Below are 20160 nucleotides of genomic sequence, written 5' to 3'. Positions count from 1 at the left end.
AACATGTGCTCCAGACTTAAGCACGAGTCAAGGAATTACGAGTGCATTGCCTGCTCTTCCTGTTTAATTTGGCACTCGGCATATTTTTAAGCTGTATTTGCAGGTGGTATGCAATGCAGTCATGAAAGCACTTTGACCTACTTGTGTATCATGAAGCTAGACCACTGCTTAATGCAGTATTTATATTAAAAGGGGGGGAAAAAACGGTGTTTGTCAAGTAACTTCAGCAACATACTACCTCTGACATACAGACCGCCAAAAAGAAACACGCTCGGCTCTGTGTGGCAGGTGCTCGTCCCAGTCCCCTGCCCGTCACCCCACTGCCCCTCACAAGTGCACTGCCTCGCTCTCTGTACACCAGCACTGTCTCCCTGACCCCAACGACCTTGCCAGCAAGCCAAAGAGCCATCTTTGATTGCCATCAGCTCTGGAAATCTGGTGACACAGGAGGCCCCACTGTAATGACACCGTACAAACACCTGCTGCTCCAAAGGGCTTAACATCTAAATACATCATGCACACAACAAGGACATATATTTTTAATGAACTTCCACCCATTGTGAGTTTGTTAGCTTATCGCCTATCTTCTGTTTCCTTTTGGAATAACAAAGAAATAGCTTTGCTCAAATAATAAAGCCCTGTCTGTGATAACCCTGGTTCAGCTCCAGCACGGTGATTTGACAATATGTATAGAGAACGCAGCCATGCTGAAAATAAGAAAAGACCAAGATTTTCAGCACTGGTATTTTTAGCATGTTAGAACCCAACATGTCAATGTAATTAATAAAGCAGCTTTAGCTATACTGGGTTAGCCATAATCACACAAGTGTATTTAAGGTCTCACTTAATGGGACATAACCTGAAACTTACTCAGTAAGTTTTCTACTCGGTAAAAAACCCAGAATTTCAGACACTGCAGCTGACTGCATTGTCTGCCAACTTTTGAGGGGCTAAAGTTGCATTTTCCTATAGCTTTCTTTCCTCACAGTACAGGGAGACAGATAACTGCCCCTTGTGCTGGTGTTCACAATTCCCTCAAAATGTGTGTCAGAGACGGCAGAGGGCCTAATCTCAGGCTGTTTCTTGGGAAAATGGTAGGACTATTCCTGGCATTGTGATTAACCCAAGTGCCACTCATCCTGCTGTGTGCCAGGCAGGACAGAGAGGTCCTGGGCAATGTGAAAGAGCAGGGACCCCTTGTCTTCCCTGCCCTGGTGAATGGCACAGCCCAAGGTAAGGACTTCACTGCCGCGTCCCTATTCCTGCCTTTTCTCTCCTCCTGTCAAAACTCAGGAAAACAGCAAAGACAATGTAAACACTTTCCTTTTCTGTGCAAGCATGTCCTGTTTATGGGTTGCAGGTGTCAGAGGAGCAGCTGGAGCTCTCACTGCCATGCTTCTCCCTGCCAGTGGCTACGGAGCTGGCTTGCTCCCAGCACATCATCCTCAATGTGCCGCCCCTTGTACAGCGGCCGTAACTAGGGCATGTTGCACCCAGCTATTTCTAGTACACGTAGGAGTCCTCCTAGGAAAAAACCCTGAAGTCTCTCCTTCAGAACAAGCTTCTCCAGTGCAGAGTTGCAGAACTGAGGAGCTACATTTCTTTTTTAACCTTAGCCACAAAGTGTAAAACGTCTCCCGTAGTCTTTAATTACATGTTCACACCCTATTTCTCAAAAGATATCACAACTCTGCCACAGCTATATACACAGGCATCAGCTTCTGCCACTGGTTTTTTTCACTGTGTTTGACAGAGAAACATAAAATGCTAAACTACTTTACATGGAAAACACACTGTGAACCTCTCCTGTTTAATCTACAAATGAAGTAATAAACTGTGATGGAAGATGGAGGTTATCTAAGTCTGCATTGCTGCTAATTGCTCCATCACTTGCATGCTGAAAAAGGAGAAGCTGTACTGGAGAAGGAACATCCCTGCAAACACTTGCTACAGAGTCTGCACTCCCTCATTACTTGTAAATAGGTCCAGTCACCTTCATGTTCACTACTCTTTGAACAATTACATCTCAAATGCACATATATATGACTTGTGTTTGCTCTGATACTATTATAACATTACACTTCACAGCAACAGGATGTAATGTCATGACGCTTTTACCATAGTATATGTAAGAAAAAACCCTGAAGAAGAAGACTATACAGTGAGTGTGCATTGTCCCATGTCCAAAGGTCTACAGGTCAAGCACGGAAAAGCATTTTCTCATGCTCTGTATGGATAAGATCCACAGATGTAGATACAGACATGCCTGGAAACATACCTTCTGCTGCTGCAGTAAGAGATCTAATAAGAAGACTATTTCCATCATAAGCAGAATGGCCTGGCACTTAGAGTCTTGAGTAGTAACTCAGGTAGAAGATTTAATAACAGAAAAGGGCATTTTTTGAAGGTAATCACAGATAAAGGTACCTTCTCCATTGCCTTCTTGCTTGGTACCTGTTTGAAGTGGCAGAAAGCTGGCTACCCTTTAGACTAAAATCACTCACACTGTGCCAGTGATAGTTAGCAGACCTCACTGAAACTAGTAACACAAAGAGTGAACCTAAATTTCCACAAACTACTTTCTAAATTTGCTCCTCAAAATTTTCCAGCTCTTTAGAGGTGACATTTTCAGCTCCTAAATGTCAAGACTTTCTTTCCTACCAGAGCATGGCTCTTTTACACCTTTACCTTCTGGACTTCTGAGTGATCATAATGGTCATTAAGCCCCTTGTGCAACACAGAACATCCTGAAATTCAGACAGGGTTGCTCATAAGGGTGATACAGTTCTGCAGTGTCATCCAGGGGAATGATGTCAGTGCCAATGGTTTCAGCTTCTCACCAACTACCAGTGTGGATAAATCAATCTGGGAGTTCCTCAGACCCAGCAAAGGCGGCAGTGATCAGTCATTGTCTCAAGACTTAAAAAGCAAAATTGAAAGTCTTTTAAATTAAAGTGGAAACTCCATTTTTGTGAACTCTCTTCTGACACCCAGGTTACTGCTTTACCTGATACAGTTCATTGAACTGACCAAATTACAGAGAATCATGACTAGGTTCTAAGAATTACAAGAACACTGTTTGGCTTGAGATTTTCTGTTTTGAAGCTACAATTCACAAAGCTTCTTTATAGTTTCTGACTTAAATTCATTTTCCAGTTCCAGATTTATTATACAATGATGAATAGGGAAAATTTGCCATTGTGCATGAATTCAGTGTACGTGAACTCTTGTTCAACTAAAGACCTGTCACAGTGGATCAGCTGGAAAACATGACTTTGCATCCACCTCTGACATGTTTCTTTTTCAGAAGTTTTGAAATCATTAATCCAAAATACAGTGTGCTTTATAAGCCCTAATATATTTTAAGAAGGTGTTAAGACCGTATTTGATCTCTGCATTGCAAAGCACTTACCCTCCAAAAATTAACTCATGCATAGCAAACATTCTGGTCTGCTCAGCCTTCCATTTTGAATGCAATGTAGTAATAGGAGTTTCTTATAAACAAGATTTATCTCCGAGGATTTCAGACACGAATGCCTCAGCCGGTCACCCATTTTACATCTTCCTAGGCTACCTCAGGCAACTTATTTTAGCATTATCAACTCATGCTGCTTTTTTCCCCTCCACCAAATGAAAGGATCAGTGGTGAACAGTTTGCACCATGGTATTTAACTTTTGGACACCTGCGTCAGGATAGATGAATCCTTCCACAGTGACATTTTCTGTTTTCATGTTTTTCACACGAGTAGCAGACTGGTCAGATATATCTGGGGTATACATTAAAAATGACAGATATTTTCAGACAGCCGGCTCATATCAGGCTGTCTCATAACTTCTCCCTCTTTCTAAAAATAAAAGTAACACCAAGTATTTCTTCCCTATGACAAGGAACCCAAGACTATTTATATTTCCCCATGCCTTTGGGAAATGCCTCCATGCCTTTATTTTTCACTTTCTCTTAGAATGTTCTCTTGTGGTATGTGCCTTGTTCCTTTTCTTCAAAATAAACCACTTTTTTTTTTTTTTTTTTTAATTAGAAGTGGGAAAAGATGAGTAAATGTTCAGACACTTACTGAAAGCAATCTCTATTGTATCAGTTATGCCTGGTCTTATTTAATTTTTACATAGCCTAACAGATGGACTTTTTCACCTCCTGTTCCCCACAGATTCCACAGAAGCATCTCCATGGAGCACCATCCCAAACATTCCACTCCCCCACCCCAGGGCTCCCACCAACACTGTCCCATGGGATAGGTTTTGCCCCTGTCTTGACTGCTGACAGCTGAGCCAGCTCCAACCCTTGCTTGCATTAAATACAGCCTGGACTTTTTCCTTTGCTAGTACTTCTCCCTTGAAACCTCATTCTCATTTCCAGCATATTATCATTTAATGGATACATGCTTTGTTTTACTCACTAACCATGGTCCTCTCCTCAACCCAGGGCTGAAGGAGGATTTTATCTTATTGCTTCTCTATTAATCCAGTGCAACCCCAATATATTTGTCTGCTTTGCTCATCAATAAGGTGACCTCTGATTGTACATAATGGGTGAGATGTCTGGGTCACAGACGGCTGCCTGCCCATGCAGTGCCTAATACGGGGGCATCAGGTGTTTCCTGAGGGCTGGAGGTCCTATTTTCTTGGCTTTCTCATAGCCCATTCCCTCATACGGTAATTCTAGTGCCCTGCTCCATCCTCTCTGTTCTTCCCTAAATCTGAGTATGCCCATTTTTGCCTGGTCCCACATGTTGACAATATGCCTCTGGAAATGGCTGAGGGTCAGATGTCCACACTGAAGTGGACACATCTGCTAGCACATTTTCATTCCATCAGGCACAAGCTGTTGGCCATCAGGGTGTCATAAAGCTGACAAAGACCTTATCTGAATCCAGCTCTTCACGATGATCTAAAAAAAAACTTCAAGGAAATTATGGGATCCCAAAGGGTTCAAGGGCTCAGCAGCATCATTTTTCTCATTTAATTGTCACAAGGTCCTGAAAGAAGAGACCAAAGCCACTTGTGCTGCCAACTCCTTAGCTTGCTTATGAGCTTCAATAGGTATTTACTCAAGTAATAATGTACAGTATTTAAATTCAACTTAAGAAGTATTTACTCACTCCGGAGAGACAGAGGATTAGTTGGTTTAGAAATGAAAGCAATATGGCTTTATTTATTCTTCTTTAAAGTAATAAATAATGCAGTGCTAAAAACTGATCATAACACACTCTAACATATTCTACCAAAATCTATTTTTAACTCATGCAGAGGCAGCACACAGACTATATAGAAGTGAGAAAACCACTGCTGTAGTATTTTAGGAGCACCCATACAGTGACTATTTTGGATAGCCTCTCAATTTTACCTTCCAGCAGGTCTAAGCTACTGCAATCATCTGTTTTCCTCCTCCTACTTTTAGGTCATTTTCCTTCTCTTCTTGAATTTTAGAAACTGCCAGAATAGGCCTGCACAGAGAAACTGAGAGCACAAATGAGTGAAAGCCAAGCACAAGTTGTGCATTATCTGTGGAAGTGCCCATATTCCTTTTGCAGGGGTGTTACTTCTCCAACCCTTAGACGTTTTTTGTTTAACAAAACCTGCTTTGCATTTTCCTTTTAGACACCAAGCATGCCCACATCATGCAAGATGAGGCTGCCACTGCACATGCAGCATCCCTTTCAGGCAAAGGCACCACTGCACACAGAGCACAGTCGGCACTTCTGCAGGCTCCTCAGCAGTTATCACCACTCTGAAACCCCTCTTCTCCCAAAACCTGTCACTCCAGTTCAGACTCTCTTCAAAGCAAGAGACAGCATCCAGAACTAAACTCAAACACAGGAAAGTACCAAATTTACGTTCATCAAGGTTACTCGTAAGACCTTGTGTTAGTTTTATAAAATTCACTATACTTATAACTTCTCTGAGGAAATCTTAACCTTAACCTGACTTCGACTACTTATCACTTCCTTACTTTTCTTCTTATCTCGTTACTCTCACATAAACAGACACACATACTAGTGTGTGTCATGGCAGGTAATATTGCGCCAAAAATGAAGTCAGGCAAGTTAGCAAATTTCTGCGACCAGCTGAAAGTCATGACAGATACAATCAACAAAAATAAATATATAAATAAATATGTTTCCAGTGCAGTTACATGGGCAGCCTCCTGCACACTCAAAGCCAGACTGGCATTTCTTGTAGGCAATAAATCATACACCAAGATAAATATATGATCTTTGTTTAATTCAAGGGAAAGTAGTTAGAGCACCTAGAGATGTCCAGAGGCAATTATTTTAAAGGACAGAATCCCAGACAAGTACATCTGGAGCTCTGCACTGCTCTGTGTTGTTAAAATTTTATGATGGAAAAACCCAGACTCACAGGATCTGTGTGTATACACCATGAAACAAACTCATTTTTCCCCAAACGCCTACAAAATTATTAGATGCCAGAAAAAATTTCCTATGTTTAAATAACAAATATGCCCCAAAAGACTTTTACTCCACTTGTCAAAGTATCAGTTGTTGAATAATTGCAAGTAAGAACACAAAAAGAAGTCATCATATCAAACATCAACACTTTTTCTTTAAATTTCTATAACAGGAAAGGGAAATCTGTTTTGATTGTTGTTATATAAAAGAATGAAGCCTTCGCTTACTGCTGATGTTGTGCGACACTGCCATCTAGCAGGATACCAGAGGAAGTCAGGTTTTAGTCCTATACAGGGGAAAGGGGTATGATGGGAGAATTTCTCAAAAAAACCCCAAACAGAACAGATTTTTCTTTTCTTTCCCACTGGCTTCTTGTATACGAGCATGCAATCTAAAATTCCGAATACAAGCCTGCTGGAAGTTTTTATCATCTACAAAGAAACAACATGCTATCTTAAAAGGCCAAAAATATTATTAAAACAAAGACTTGGTTAAAGTTCGCATGAGATTAAAATAAAGTTCCTTTACATTTTCCAGGGTAATCTTTTGGCTTTGATTCTTCGGTGCCTTAGAAAACACTTTTGCCACATATTCTGTAACATCAGTTGCTTCAAGGCAATTCAAAGGATCTTTTCCTGACACTGCTCAAGATTTGCTGTGGGCTTTAAGATTGGAAACTCTCACTTCGTGAGTTTGCGAGTCACAGCTGCTTACCTGTAACTCGGTGTCAGACAAGATAACTCGAGTGAGGTGAGGCTTGTGACTCTTGTGTGCCTAGCATGAAAGAGGCAGCAAGCAGTTTGCCTTTCCCACTGTGACAAGCTATTGCTATTTCAATACCTTCTCTAGAGAAATGACTCTTCATGATCAAGAGTCACTTAGGTTTGTTTTTCCAGCCTGGTGCAGGTACAAGGCAAGGTGGCCAGTCCTGCATCCCAGCTGCCAGGGCCCCATAGATGGGCTCCATAGGTGCCCAATACTGTTCTGCCCCGGGCTGGTTCCCTGCAAGTACTCCCTCTGATAATGTGCCTGAGGATGGAACCTGTTCCTCTGTCTCCTTTTCTGGACTGTTTCAAGTCAGATTCAAATCACTCTTTCTGTTGTTAGAACAGAATTTTCTATAGGAGAATTTAACTTGGAACTTTATGGATTTTTTAGACCAAAACTTTCAGTCAGAAAAAGAAATACTAAAATTGTTTAGATACTCATTATTCCCAGCAGAATTGCTTTCCTACCTGTTCCCTCATTCCCCCAGAAACTGAAATTAAAGATTTTCAAACCACTAACATGAATTTTGCATAGGCTCTTATTTGTAATGTTCTTGTATGCTGGCACTAAGGATGTAAATAACATTTGTTTCCACTGCCCACCTCCCTTCTCAAAAGCTCGCTTTTAAACAACAACAAAAAAGTCCACTTCCTACTATTTATCAGATTTCTCAATTCATTTTCTCAGTATATTGCTACTCTTTCCCCATTTACAAGTACAGCATGTTTCGATGGGGAAGAAAGGGAATGTGAGACAGCGAAAGCCATGTCAGCAGTGCTAGGGACAGCTCTCTGCCCTGCCAGAAGGCCTCCTGGGGTTAGAGAGGACTGGAGAGGAAGCCCTGTTGGGAGACACCAAGGAATATTTGCACGAGGGAGCAACTGGCACTTCTGCTTTGGGCAGAAGGAGAGATCAGCTTGAGTCGCTGTCCCAGGATGTTCCGGTCCGAGGAGAATCTGACTCCCTTGGGAGTGGTGCTGCCTTTGGGGGCACCTTGGCAAGGAGAGGTGCTCTGTTGCTGCACGTCCCAGCTCTGCTCCCTCCTGAAGGAGCCACCACACATGGCGTCCCAAATCCCAAAAGTTTGGCATGTTTGTATTTTACATGTTAACTAGTTTTTGATTTCTGGGGCAAATATTTTAGTTGTCCTTTTGTTTGTGACAGTCGAACATAACTATTTTTATTTTTGCTTCATTGTATTCTAACAGATTTTGACAGAACTGAAGGCTACTGAATGATTTCATAATTAATATCTGCATAATTGCCACCTAATTCAGTGCGAACGCTGATGCATAATTTAAAGCAGCTGTGCCAGATAATCACAAGCCTTAGCATGAGACAGCCTGTTGATCTTATATTTCTTTTTAGACACAGCCTCCAAGTATTTAATTTTTCTTTTGGATATGTTCTTTAATATTTTCTTCTTGATAAAAGGTCATATAATCAGTAGAATAATGTTGTCACTAAATAACATCTTCAAGCAGCATTCTCTGTAATGCTATTCTTATACTGTCAGTCTCTGCCCATTTTCATTGGTACAAAAAATAAAGCCATGAACTGTTCTGAAGTGATGTGATGTGAGCAAGACTCACATTGCTTGGAATTGTTTGGAATTTGGTAATTGTCCTCTAATAACCAGGAACTATGGTAATACTCACTGAGCTTGAGGGCACAGAAATGCTGGTGTCTTAACCCCCCCACCACACTCACTGAGGTGAAACAACCTAGTCAGTAAGCCAACAAAGCCTGCAGATCCCTTCATGTATGTGATCAGTAGCTGCATGCTTGGGTCATTTGCTCACCAGGGTTTCAGTACCACTTGGGCTAAGGTCTCTTGCCTGTCATCCAGCTGCCAGTTCAGAATCAGGTGTGCAGATTTGTCTGTAGGTCCTCTATTGCATCTGCCAAGCTCGTGGAAATGTCTTGGGTAACCTAGACATCCAAGGTTATCTCAGGACAATCTCAAACGTCACTAGACACATGTTTAGGCAACTGAACCAAGCCCTATGAGACTTTGAAGGACAAGTCAGGCTACTCTCCAGATTTCATCTGACTGGGCTGATAAACTTCAGAGTCTACAATGGGTACTTAAACTTGTATCTTGCATGTAGACACCCATACTTAGACAACACCACTTAAGTGTCTTAATTTTGGGCTGAGTTCTCACCTTCTAATCCTTGTAGGACTCACCAAGACATATATACATAAATGGAACAGCAGTGAAGCTTTTTAATTAAGAAATTTAAAGCCCCCACAAGCAGGTGTTTGCCATTATTTAAAATTGAACTTCAGCCCCAAAAGTCAAAATAACATCTCTCGCAAATAATGTCAGGATACACTATCCTCTGTTAAATTATCTTTGGCATGCAGGGTGGAGGAAGTCACATTTTTCTGCATTTCCATCAACATGAACATCATCACCTCCAAGTAGGCTTCATCTAATCTTTCCCCAAGTTTCTAATCCTGTATTTTCTCATAAAGCACACAGCAAAATAAGAAGAGAAACAAACTCCCAAAATAATTTTCCTTAAGATCTATGACTTTTATATCATCCTGAAATTACAGCACTGTACATTCTTAGCCTAAAAAACCAGTCAGTAAATATTGCTCTTTCCCTCTACAACTACCTGAAAGAGGATTGGTCTCTTCCTCCAAGTAACAAGTGATAGGATGAGAGAAAATGGCCTCAAGTTGCACCAGGGGAGGTTTAGATTGGATATTAGGAAATAATTCTTCATGGAAAGGGTTGTAAAGCACTGGAACAGACTGCCCAAAGCAATCACCATCCCTGGAGGTATTTAAAAGATGTGTAGCTGCTGCACTTAGGGGCATGGTTTAGTGGTGAAGTTGGCAGTGCTGGGTTAACACTTGGACTCGATGATCTTAGAGGTTTTTCCAACCTAAATGATTCTGTGATTCTACCTGTGAGTGAAGCTAAGAGGTAACAGTTTCCTTGCTTGCTTGAGTACTGCTAGTCCACTAGCTAAAGGAGGAACAAAATCTTTGTTAAAGATCCCTGAAGTATGTATCTACAGAGACTGTATTAATATTTAACCAGGACGTTTTACATACCTCTGTCCACATGCATGCACTAGAGGGAGCTAGGACCACACCCTCTGTATTCATGCCCTAATGCTGCTTCTCACCATCATTCACACGACTTCGAACTTTGCTCCAAGGAAACGTTGTCAGCATCCCCAAACAACTGAACTGAAAGTTTATCAAGCATCTACTGCTGAAGTCAGGTTAAGCAGCGGAAGCTTCAAGCTCCATCCTGAGGGGAATGGCTGGAGCAATTGTGAAGGGGGGAAGAAGGAAAAGGGCAAGGGCCTTTCCTGGCCTCTGACCAGTCACGCTCCTGGACACGTACCTTTCCAGCTGCCTTTCACTGGAAAGCTGAAGTCCCCTACCCTCCATTCCCTCTCACCACAGCCTGGCAGCTACAGTGAATGGGGCACTCCCTCGAGGGAACAGCAACACCACCAGCTCTTGTATCATCAGAGTAAGTTTTTAATTAGAGTTTGTAAAACAGGGTTTGCTAAAGCACTTTTGCTGCATGTTTACATTGCATTGAGCCAAAGCAATTCTCTTGCCCCCTGAACACACTGCTACAAAATTATTTTTAAAACCTAACCTTTTTAAGTCAGGAAAAGGAAGAGATGCCAAATTTTCCATATATTCTTAACTGGTGTCACCCTGCACAGATGTACACAGTACAGCCTTTAACGCCACACAATGCTCTCAGGTGCCTTGTGCCACACATTGAACACACAACGCCCAGAGTTGCTGCCCAAGCATGACTGACAGTGTGTGTGTGTCAATGCAGGTATATTTTGAGGTCTTCCTCATGTTATTTTCTGGAAGAAAGGACATACAGAAGACATGAGACACAGTGAATGTTTTTTTTCAAAATACAAGCTGACAGCACACACTAAATATATTACTGGACCCAATGGAGTTACTATGTTTCATTAGCCATCAGCTGAGACTCCATAACTTTTGGGATGTTGACTTTTCCCTTCTACTTGTGCTTCAAAGACACCGGGATCATCACACTCAGTCCCAGGAAGACCAGCAATCATTCCCCACATCAGAATACTACACCAAATGATATTATGAGAAATGATTAAGCCCTGCTACAACTTTCTTTTCATGCCCAGAATTGTGAGGTGAAGCTGTGGGAGCTGAAATGGGACAAGCTTAAGGCTGCAGGTTGTAAAAAAAAAAAAGTATGGTAGAGACCATGGAAAGAGGAAACTGTACCTCACAGATATGTAAAGCAGTGTGGCACAGACTAGGAAAGGAAATTTTATCTAGTTGGGAATAAAAACGTCCTTTTCTGAAATACTCAGGAGAGTTTAAACCCATACAAGAGGACACAAAGAATGCTATGACCATGAACAAAGTCATGTTAATGACCAAGTTAATAACCTGCTCCTGCTGTGTTTCTTGGACTAAAGAAATACTGAGAATTTGGGCCACAGAGTTACTGTGGGGCTTTCTTATCATTGTAGCTTTGTTTCCAATCTTAAGAGGCTGTAAATAAATAGAGAACTTGGAGTTTTATCTCTTACAGAGAAGAAGGAACTACTACTACTTTCCCTACCTTGAAATACATTTTTTTTTACAGTAGCTTTTAAAGACTTACAATGACTAAAACAAAGACAGGAGTGAGAAAAAACCAGACAGTGATGGCACATGCTACAGAAGCCAACGAGCACCTGAGCTGGGACTCATCTCCTCCACGTGCAGTGGTGCAGAGCTTTGGTAACACATCTACACTCATTCCACAGGCAAGGGACTGAGGCAAGGTCCTCCAGGGCAATTTACCCTGCCCTAACATAGACTTCTAAAAAAGCAGATGAATTAGATGCCAAACTTCCAAATGGCTGAAGTTAAACACGTGAAAACCCATCCCCCCTGTTAAATCATCCATTAATTTCAGCATGGAATTGTATGTATACACACACTCAAATATATGCATCTAGATAAATACAGACACTTTCTACAACTCCTGTTAAATTTAAAAGGCTATAATCCTCCAATGCAAACAAAATCTGCACTGGGAAAGTAGGGTCTCTGCCTGCCATCCTGCTAGACGAGAAAGAGCATTAAGGCACACCTTTGTCTTCTTAGTGGCATCAGTTAATTGTGTGAAACTACTCCCATTAACTAAAAAAAAAAAAAAATACTGCTTATTGGTCCTTTTGTAGGCATACCTGTATTTATTCTACCTTCAGCCGCAGTTGGCCCCTCTGGCACTCAGGAATGCAGATGGTGGAGCTGCCCCAGCTGCATTCCTGTGCTGGAGAGGGTCCCTAGCTGAACCCCTCCCCAAACCATCCCATTTTCTCTTAGTCCCTTGGCATCTTCAACTCTCTCTGTCACCACTCCGAGATCACAAAACTACACTGGATACCACCAAACAATTTTCTGCTGCAGACACTGTTCTGGGAAAGACCATGAAATGCACCATTTGCCTGCTGCACTTTCATCCTTATCCCAAGCATTTTTTACAAGCTAACTCTCAGAAAAGTAAGCACAAAACAACAACCCTCTTTTGGTGAAAATGCTAGAAGCAAAAATGTCACAACGTGGGCAAACAAACCTTAAAAAAAAAATGGACTGGTTTGTGTTTCTTTAAGAAAGTAGGATGTATTTCAGAGGTAGTATATTTTTTCCAAATTATTAAAAATAAACTCTTGCAGCAACTTCTATTTTTCCATGGGATACTTTAATAGTTTTGGGAATGACAGTAAAAAAATAAATAAACCTGTTAGTAGAACATTATTAAGCAAAACATTTTCACTGATTTCTTTCTAAGTCCTGGGCAAGTGGAGGGAAGGAACCAACAGGAGAGCGTTTCTACTGGGTCTGCAACAGCTTGTCAGCCTGCCCAGGAGAAACACAAGGAAAAGATGATGGGGACACAGCCCTTTGCTTTCTTTTGGTGAGCAAATCTGCTTGTTTTCTTTTCTGTCTGACCTCTCAGAACCTGAGGGCAAACACATCTCAGGTGGAAGTGCCTGAGCATGGTCCCAGAGCACCAGGAAAGCCAGAGTGACCCAACAGCTGTGCAAACTCCTCTCCTGGCAGATGCCAGGCACACCACTGTGGGAATCACCCCAACAGAGGAGTCAAAGCTACACGCTCTGGGCTGCAACAGATATGTCTTCCCTGGGAACTAAGTCCTACAGGAGGAGGGGAAACCCAACCAAAATGAAAACTGCCATTAACATAAACTGTAGAAGAACAGGAGAAAGTATCATCTTTCCTAGCCTACCTCAGACAACAGCCCTTGGGATTCTTTCTATCAATGTCCTTCCTCAGAGAAATGCAACTCCCAGGTTAAAGATACACTTTCAAATATAAAGCAGGCATAGTCATAAATATCTTGAGTGCTGTTTTGATCACTAGTACGTACAGAAAACATGTAATTTTTTTTTCTTCTTTTCTTTTTCCAGTTGCCTTGTTCTGCTTGTGATTTGTGACAGCTTCCGTGCTTACAAATTAGTCACTTCCACATCTCATGGAGAAGGCTACATTAACACACCTGAATGTTTGAAACCTGTGATGATCTTCCTTTTGAACTTAGGCGTTAATAATAGACTTTTGTAAGTAGTCCAGTACTACGGTGATTCTAACTCCAGCTGGGTTAATTACACGATAATTAGGTACAAACATCGCAACACAAAACACAGCTACATCATTATTTGCAACAAATGTTAACTCTAAATAAGTGCAACCTGTCCCACAAACACTTGCTATAAACGACTTAAAAATAAAAGTAAAATTTGATGGGGTAAACACAGAAATAAAAAAAAAAAAATTCTCTGTGAGAATTTTTTTTGTTAAAAAAAATTAAAATAAAAATCTCAGCACTCATTTAGAGTTCAGGATCTTGTGAAAGAAAGCTTTAAAAGGAGCAAACCTGATTTGCTGTGGCTGTTGCGGCGAAGGGAACACTTGTTGCAGGAGTTGTTGCTGCAGAGACAGTGGCGGCCGTAGCGTTGTGCATCATGGGTACTTTCAGGAGGGGAACCATGGAAGCAATGAACAGGAGGGTGCAGCATTATGGTAAGAGAAGTGGTATTTTTGGCATGGTGAATATCAAGAGCGGCAAGCCATCGTCATGGGTTAAACCGGCAGATGGCATGCAATCACAGTGCAAAGCGAGAAAGCGTGGCGGAGAAATAAAAAAAAGGGAAAATAGCTTATTACAAGTACAATTAAAGGAAGGTTGTCAACACAATCGGCGATTCCCAGAAAACAAGAGTAAGGACCACTGAAAAGGCAAGTGTTATCTCTAAGAAGAAGATTACTTGTGCAAATGAGGCCTTTACCAAAATAGCCTGTTACCTGCAGATTGTTACATGCATAATTTGTTTTCCCCCAGTACAGCTATAAAGCACTTCAAAATAAAATCCTACGAAAAAAGCCCAGTGGTTTACACTGGAAAGAAGACTGTTAAATGTTTATCTTAATTTTTAGACACAATTAAAAATTAATTTTTTCATCTATCTTCATTTTGAAGTAAGCCAGATACTCGCTGTCTTTCTTTGTAATCCAATTTATTTGTGTTTTCCTACTAGCACTGCGTAACTGTTCGACTTTATCAGAGTTAAATTACCATCTGCTTGAGGCAAAAATCAGGAGAGGGATGATAATTATCCTGATATATATACTACTTTGTTTGATCTAAAAAAGCAAGATCGATTTTGTGAAAGACACTGCTTTTGCTCATTTTAAGAATTAATTTTAATCAGCATCTTCATGGGGGAATTATTAATTTGATGTTTTAAAGGCTTGATATTTTAACTGTTTATCTGAGTAGGCCAAAAACCCAAAAATAAAATCACTGGGATAGGGCAATAGAAGAAATATTACTTTTCTGTCTCAGAGGCTGTTGCATTGGGCTTCCACTTTGAAAGCCCAAAATGTTAACTTCAAACTGAAAATATATTTAAAGAAGGAGTGAGATGCAGATCATGAGTTTCAACAGACCTCTGTGGATCAAAGCAGGCATTTCTGGGAAACGCTGATAAAACTTTCTAACACACAGCAAAGGAGAATAGGCACACCACTATGAAACTTTAAAACACTGATGAAATTTGCTGGTTTTTTCCAGTATTTTATGATTTTATAGTACTAGACAATATAAAATATAAAGAGAAATAAAACTTTGAAAACTGAAAAGCAGACTGGAATTCATGGTATTATGCTTTTGCAGTGTAGTTGTTATAGCAGGTGATATCATGTCTAAACTGCAGCTTTCATCTACAAATCTAAACACTCTGCAAAGTCAACCAGAAGGACAAGCGAACCTTTAATTCTAGCCAGTGGCTAAATCTCGCCTAGGATTTTTGAAACAAGTGAATATACATCATATACAGTATAAAAAAAGAGATCAATAAAGAAATTTGGAACCTACCAATACTGGTAGCGGGTGTCATGCACAAAACTGACCCTGCGTGTCATGCAATGATAGGTGAAAAAAGTGGATAAAGGGAAGAAACAGGTTAGCTGTTTAGAGTTAACATTCAAAGTGAGATTCAAGCATAACCACAGAGAAGTAAGTTAGTTAAATGAAACTGTAAGGTCATTCACAGTTTTGCTTTAACACAAAAAGGTGACTGTGTTCTTACTAAACTCCTGCATATACAGTGTGGGTTTTGGCATGTTTCTGTACATAATCAAGATACTTCATAAACTTTTTTACTTACTAATTTTATCCTTTCACTCAGTAGTTTTGCAGCAACAGGTTTTTGTTTATAGAAACATCCTTGGTTAAAGATCACAGTATTTGGGACTTTTAGAACTCACTGCATAATTCAGACAGTTAAATGTTGCACAGATCAACATTCACCAATTTTTTGACATGTGGCAGGAAAAGAAGTTAAAGTGGAATTAAGGCTATTCCTCTTCAGGGGCTTTGCCAAATTTGTGTTTGATGTTAATGTACCCATTCTTAACAGAAAGAAAACAGTACTTTGACAAGTCCCAAGCTAAACACCTCAAAGCATGTAATATTCCAGCAGAAGGCTCCCAGCGCACCTCAGAGACGCTGTGGGATGACTACTCACCTGCCATGCTCACCAGTTTAATTTTGGTGCCTAGTCCACCTTTAACCTTTCTGGAAAGGCCAAATGAAAGAGATCAGCCTATTTCCAGTATATACTGCATACAGCAAGCTGGTGAAGGCAAGCAAGGAGACTAGTGCCAGGTATGTGCATATTTGAGACAGAGTCGAATATGCTTCCTCCATTCCTGCTGAATTACTACTGCAGCCCCTTATCAGACGGTCGCAGGACTTGTGTGACTATGAATGACCTTACCCAAGAACAGTCCCCAGAGAATACACAAAGTTCCTCCTCTAGAGGTTATAGAAACACTAACAAACAGCAATGGGAAGAGAGAAAAGATCTGCTGTTTTTAAGATCATTCACCAAACAATAAGGAGAAGGTGACAAAGCCATCAAACTGATGTAAAACAAACAAAGTGCAGAACTTCAGAGGTAAGCCATGCTAAGTCAAGCCCCACACTTTTTATTAGGGGAGCCAGTGGTTAAGAAAGCAGAGAAGTTATATAAAACAATTAAGTTTTATATATATTCCAGCAGCAAAACTTGTCTTAAAATTTAACACACACGCACACACACACAAGGAACACATTTGAAAATTATACCAGTTTAGAAAATATCACATAATCATTTAAAATCCAACAGAAAATGTCATGCATTGCTTCTTAGATGTGGGTTGCATGACAGTCCTTACACCCACCAAATCCAACCTTCCCAGGAAATGTGGGAATATCATATGTAGCATCTTTAATGGAAAGCTCATGACACCCATCCTTACAGAGGGTGTTCCCCTTTCCTGAGTTCCTCCCATACCCACTCCTCTCTTTAATGTCCTTTCTTGGCACTGATGGTGTGTGAAAAGAGCAGGAGGTTCATCACTTTGAGAAAGGTTTTCTACTCTGGGGCTTGGGCTCCATCTGCTATTTAATACCTCTGTTTCTTCTTTTTTTTTCATGCACTTGTTTTGGGGCTTGCCAACAACCTGGCCCTTAAGGTTTGGTTCCAAGATCCACCCTTCCTACCACCAGAAATTTGTCAGATAAAACTACAATTACAACAATTAGTTGGAAAGAGGAACGGACAATAAAAAGTACAAAAAGTGAGCTACTTAAGGAAGCATGAACATTCCAGAAGTCTAAAAAACATCCAAATGCTTTTTCATGGAAAAAGGTTTAAACTACCGTATTTTCCATAGTTAATTTGAAGCCCTTGTCAATTGCAAATACGAGCAATAAGCCCTGAAAGGGAGTGCTTAAGAAGGAAAAATGCCTATCATGCTACAAATTCTCATAGTTTCAACGTAAAATAAATTTGTGGAAATTTCTGTATGTTCTGTAAGCACAAGGCAGTCTTCCATTCATGTCCAAACAGGCGGTCTCAGCATTTATTTATTTTTTTCAAACACTCCCATAAATGTCAGTGTGTTTTCTGCCACAGATATTCTTGTGCACCAATGTGCTAAAAATAAGGCTATGCTATTACTTACTATTACAAATACGGGGGCAGGCTCCAAGGTTGTTACTGAGGCCTTATAGAAAAATTCCATGAAGTCAAAGCCATCTGTGTTTGTTTTTTATCTTTAAAAACATATGGGAATGCTGATAGATTGGAAAATCATCATGTGTTGCCTTTCACTCCTTGTTCAACCAACATTATTTCTATAAACTAACACTGCTGAAATGTCAAGCGCATTTGCAAACACGTAGTTTTAAACGATTCTGAAGTTCACACTCTACAATACCCTGACACTAAAATACGTAATTTGTTAATTACGAATGACATCACAGAATTCCTTAGGCAGGATATTCTCCTTTGGGAAGTTTGGAGTGGGGGTGACTGACACGATTTAGAGGGCTGTGTTGCTACTGTTTACATGAGCACCCAGCACATCCCTTCTCTCACAGTGCTAAAGAGAAGCCCTGCTACCAGCCAGGGTGCAGGTCAAGCCATCTCTGAACGCTCTGATTATCACAGAGATCCGAGCACTGAAATGTAAATTACATTCACTCATCTTCAGATCATCCCCATGAAGAATTATAACCCCAGCTATGAGCCACAAATGCTAGGAAATGTCCTGGTGGTGCTCCAAAACCACGAAAATGCATCTGATGCCTGAAAGCCCTTTAGTGCAGCTGCGGGGAGCGATGTGTTTTGCCAGTGCTTCCACGCAGGTATTGACTGGAAGTTTATGGCCCCTTCTCAAGGCGCTTGTGTACAGCTGGGGAAATCCCCATGGCTGCAAGACAGCAGCCGAGGGAGCAGGAGGATGCTGTGGCATCTCTGAAGAGTGATGCTTTTCCAGCATTTTTGTTAGTGGAAACAGATACGAGTCAAAATCCGCCAATTTAAGGTAGGCAAAAAGGGGCAGACTCTGGAGAATGATGAGCAAGGCTACAAATGTCTGAAAAAAGAAGCTTAATGGCATGTTGAAATTTCTGCTTGAATTCTTGTCCTTTCAAGAGGCATTAAAATAACGTGTAATCATCTGTGCAGACTTCACCTCAAGTGGGGCAGGAAGCATAACAAAACCTTCTGTTAAGTGCAACTGCCTGACACATAGGCTACCTCAGGGACACAAAACTGGTTCAATGTGGATGCAACATACCTGTTGGGATAAATGCTGCATGTTGCTGCAACTGAGCATTGGCAAGAGCCTGTTGATAGTGCAAGACACTGGGATTGAAAACGGCACTGGCACCATTGCTTTTTTCAAGTGCTTGTCTCTTTGGTAAAGGGTGAAGAACACCAGGAGGAAAGGCCTGTAAATAAGAAAGTTAGTTAAAATGGTGCCATTTTTAAGACCTTGTCCGTAATATATACATAAATACAAAAACTTAGTATTTTTAAAAGCGGCTAAAGATGCCTCGCCATGCATTTTAACTCAAAGCACAGCAATGTAAAATGAGTGAAATTTTGTTATTGGTAGCAAAAGCATGGTACTATTAACCTAGAACTGTAGCAGCACAACTACTGAAAAGAAACGTTTGCTTTAAAGCAACGAAAATGGCATTGCCTTTAAGTAGGTTTTCGACTATTACGGGGAGAAAAAACCACTTGTGTTTCATTGCCAAGTATTTTGTCTTATGTTTAAATTTAAATATAGTTTCCTATTATTATACAGATTAATGGATTACATTACACGTTTTCAATTACAAAAGCAGTTTTATCTCAATTCGACTCTTCATGAAAGATTTAAAAAAGATGAAACTGTGTTAGGAACCAAACTAAATCGTCTGCGGTCTATTACGTATGAGAATGAGATGGATAAATAGAGCTTCCGGTAAATTAATGAGTATGTGAAATCATTTCCGTTTGATGTTTGAAAAGTAAAGCGATACAAATTTCATTAGTTGCTTCTCTGAAGGAAAAAAAAAAAAATTATAATTAAAAAAAAAAAAAAAGCTACATGCAAAGCAAAAGGTGAAAGGTCAAAGTACCAGGTCTACAGTTGCTTCGAGAGGTCGCTTCATTGCTTTGGCAGTCGACTGAGTCTTTTAATAACAGGCAGCGAGCACATGATGGCAGTGGGCCAATGGGAGTCAAGCGAATTAACATACAGGTAAACAGCAAGCAGAGGTGCGTCATGGGAACGGCATTGCATTTGTGGATAGGTGAGAAGGAAAAAAATATTCTGAATGCAATATACAACATACAAAACACTAGGCATGCACAACAACAAAAATGTCTTCTAAAGAAATGAATATTACATTTTGAATTAGTACCGAAGCAAAAATGCATCTACTATACCTTAGTTAAAAGCATATAAGAGAGTAAAATATAGATGTTTGAAATTCAGGAAAGTTGAGTAAAACAGCAGCTTGCAGACACTATTAAGCATCATATAAACACTTCACAGAGATGCAGGAAGTTTTAAGGACACACCT

At 40.5% G+C, this 20160-nt stretch overlaps 1 protein-coding gene across 11 annotated transcripts in view; it reads right to left on the bottom strand.

Annotated features, from left to right (window-relative positions):
* MBNL2 (muscleblind like splicing regulator 2) overlaps positions 1–20160 on the bottom strand; it is a 107132-nt gene that overhangs the window by 3857 nt on the left and 83115 nt on the right. For 4 of the 11 annotated variants that reach the window (XM_048295813.1, XM_048295803.1, XM_048295802.1 and 1 more), the window contains 3 exons: positions 19714–19767; positions 18882–19035; positions 15628–15663 (listed from right to left, as the gene is read on the bottom strand). In XM_048295813.1, coding sequence (XP_048151770.1) covers positions 15628–15663; positions 18882–19035; positions 19714–19767 — 244 coding nt within the window. Of the gene's footprint in view, positions 1–14127; positions 14223–15627; positions 15664–18881; positions 19036–19713; positions 19768–20160 lie in introns of all 11 variants that reach the window. The other 7 variants (XM_048295804.1, XM_048295806.1, XM_048295808.1 and 4 more) reach the window with 7 other exon arrangements.

The sequence above is a fragment of the Corvus hawaiiensis genome, chromosome 2 (assembly GCF_020740725.1).
Source record: "Corvus hawaiiensis isolate bCorHaw1 chromosome 2, bCorHaw1.pri.cur, whole genome shotgun sequence".
Classification (NCBI taxonomy): domain Eukaryota; kingdom Metazoa; phylum Chordata; class Aves; order Passeriformes; family Corvidae; genus Corvus; species Corvus hawaiiensis.
This window is presented reverse-complemented; position numbering and strand designations above follow the sequence as displayed.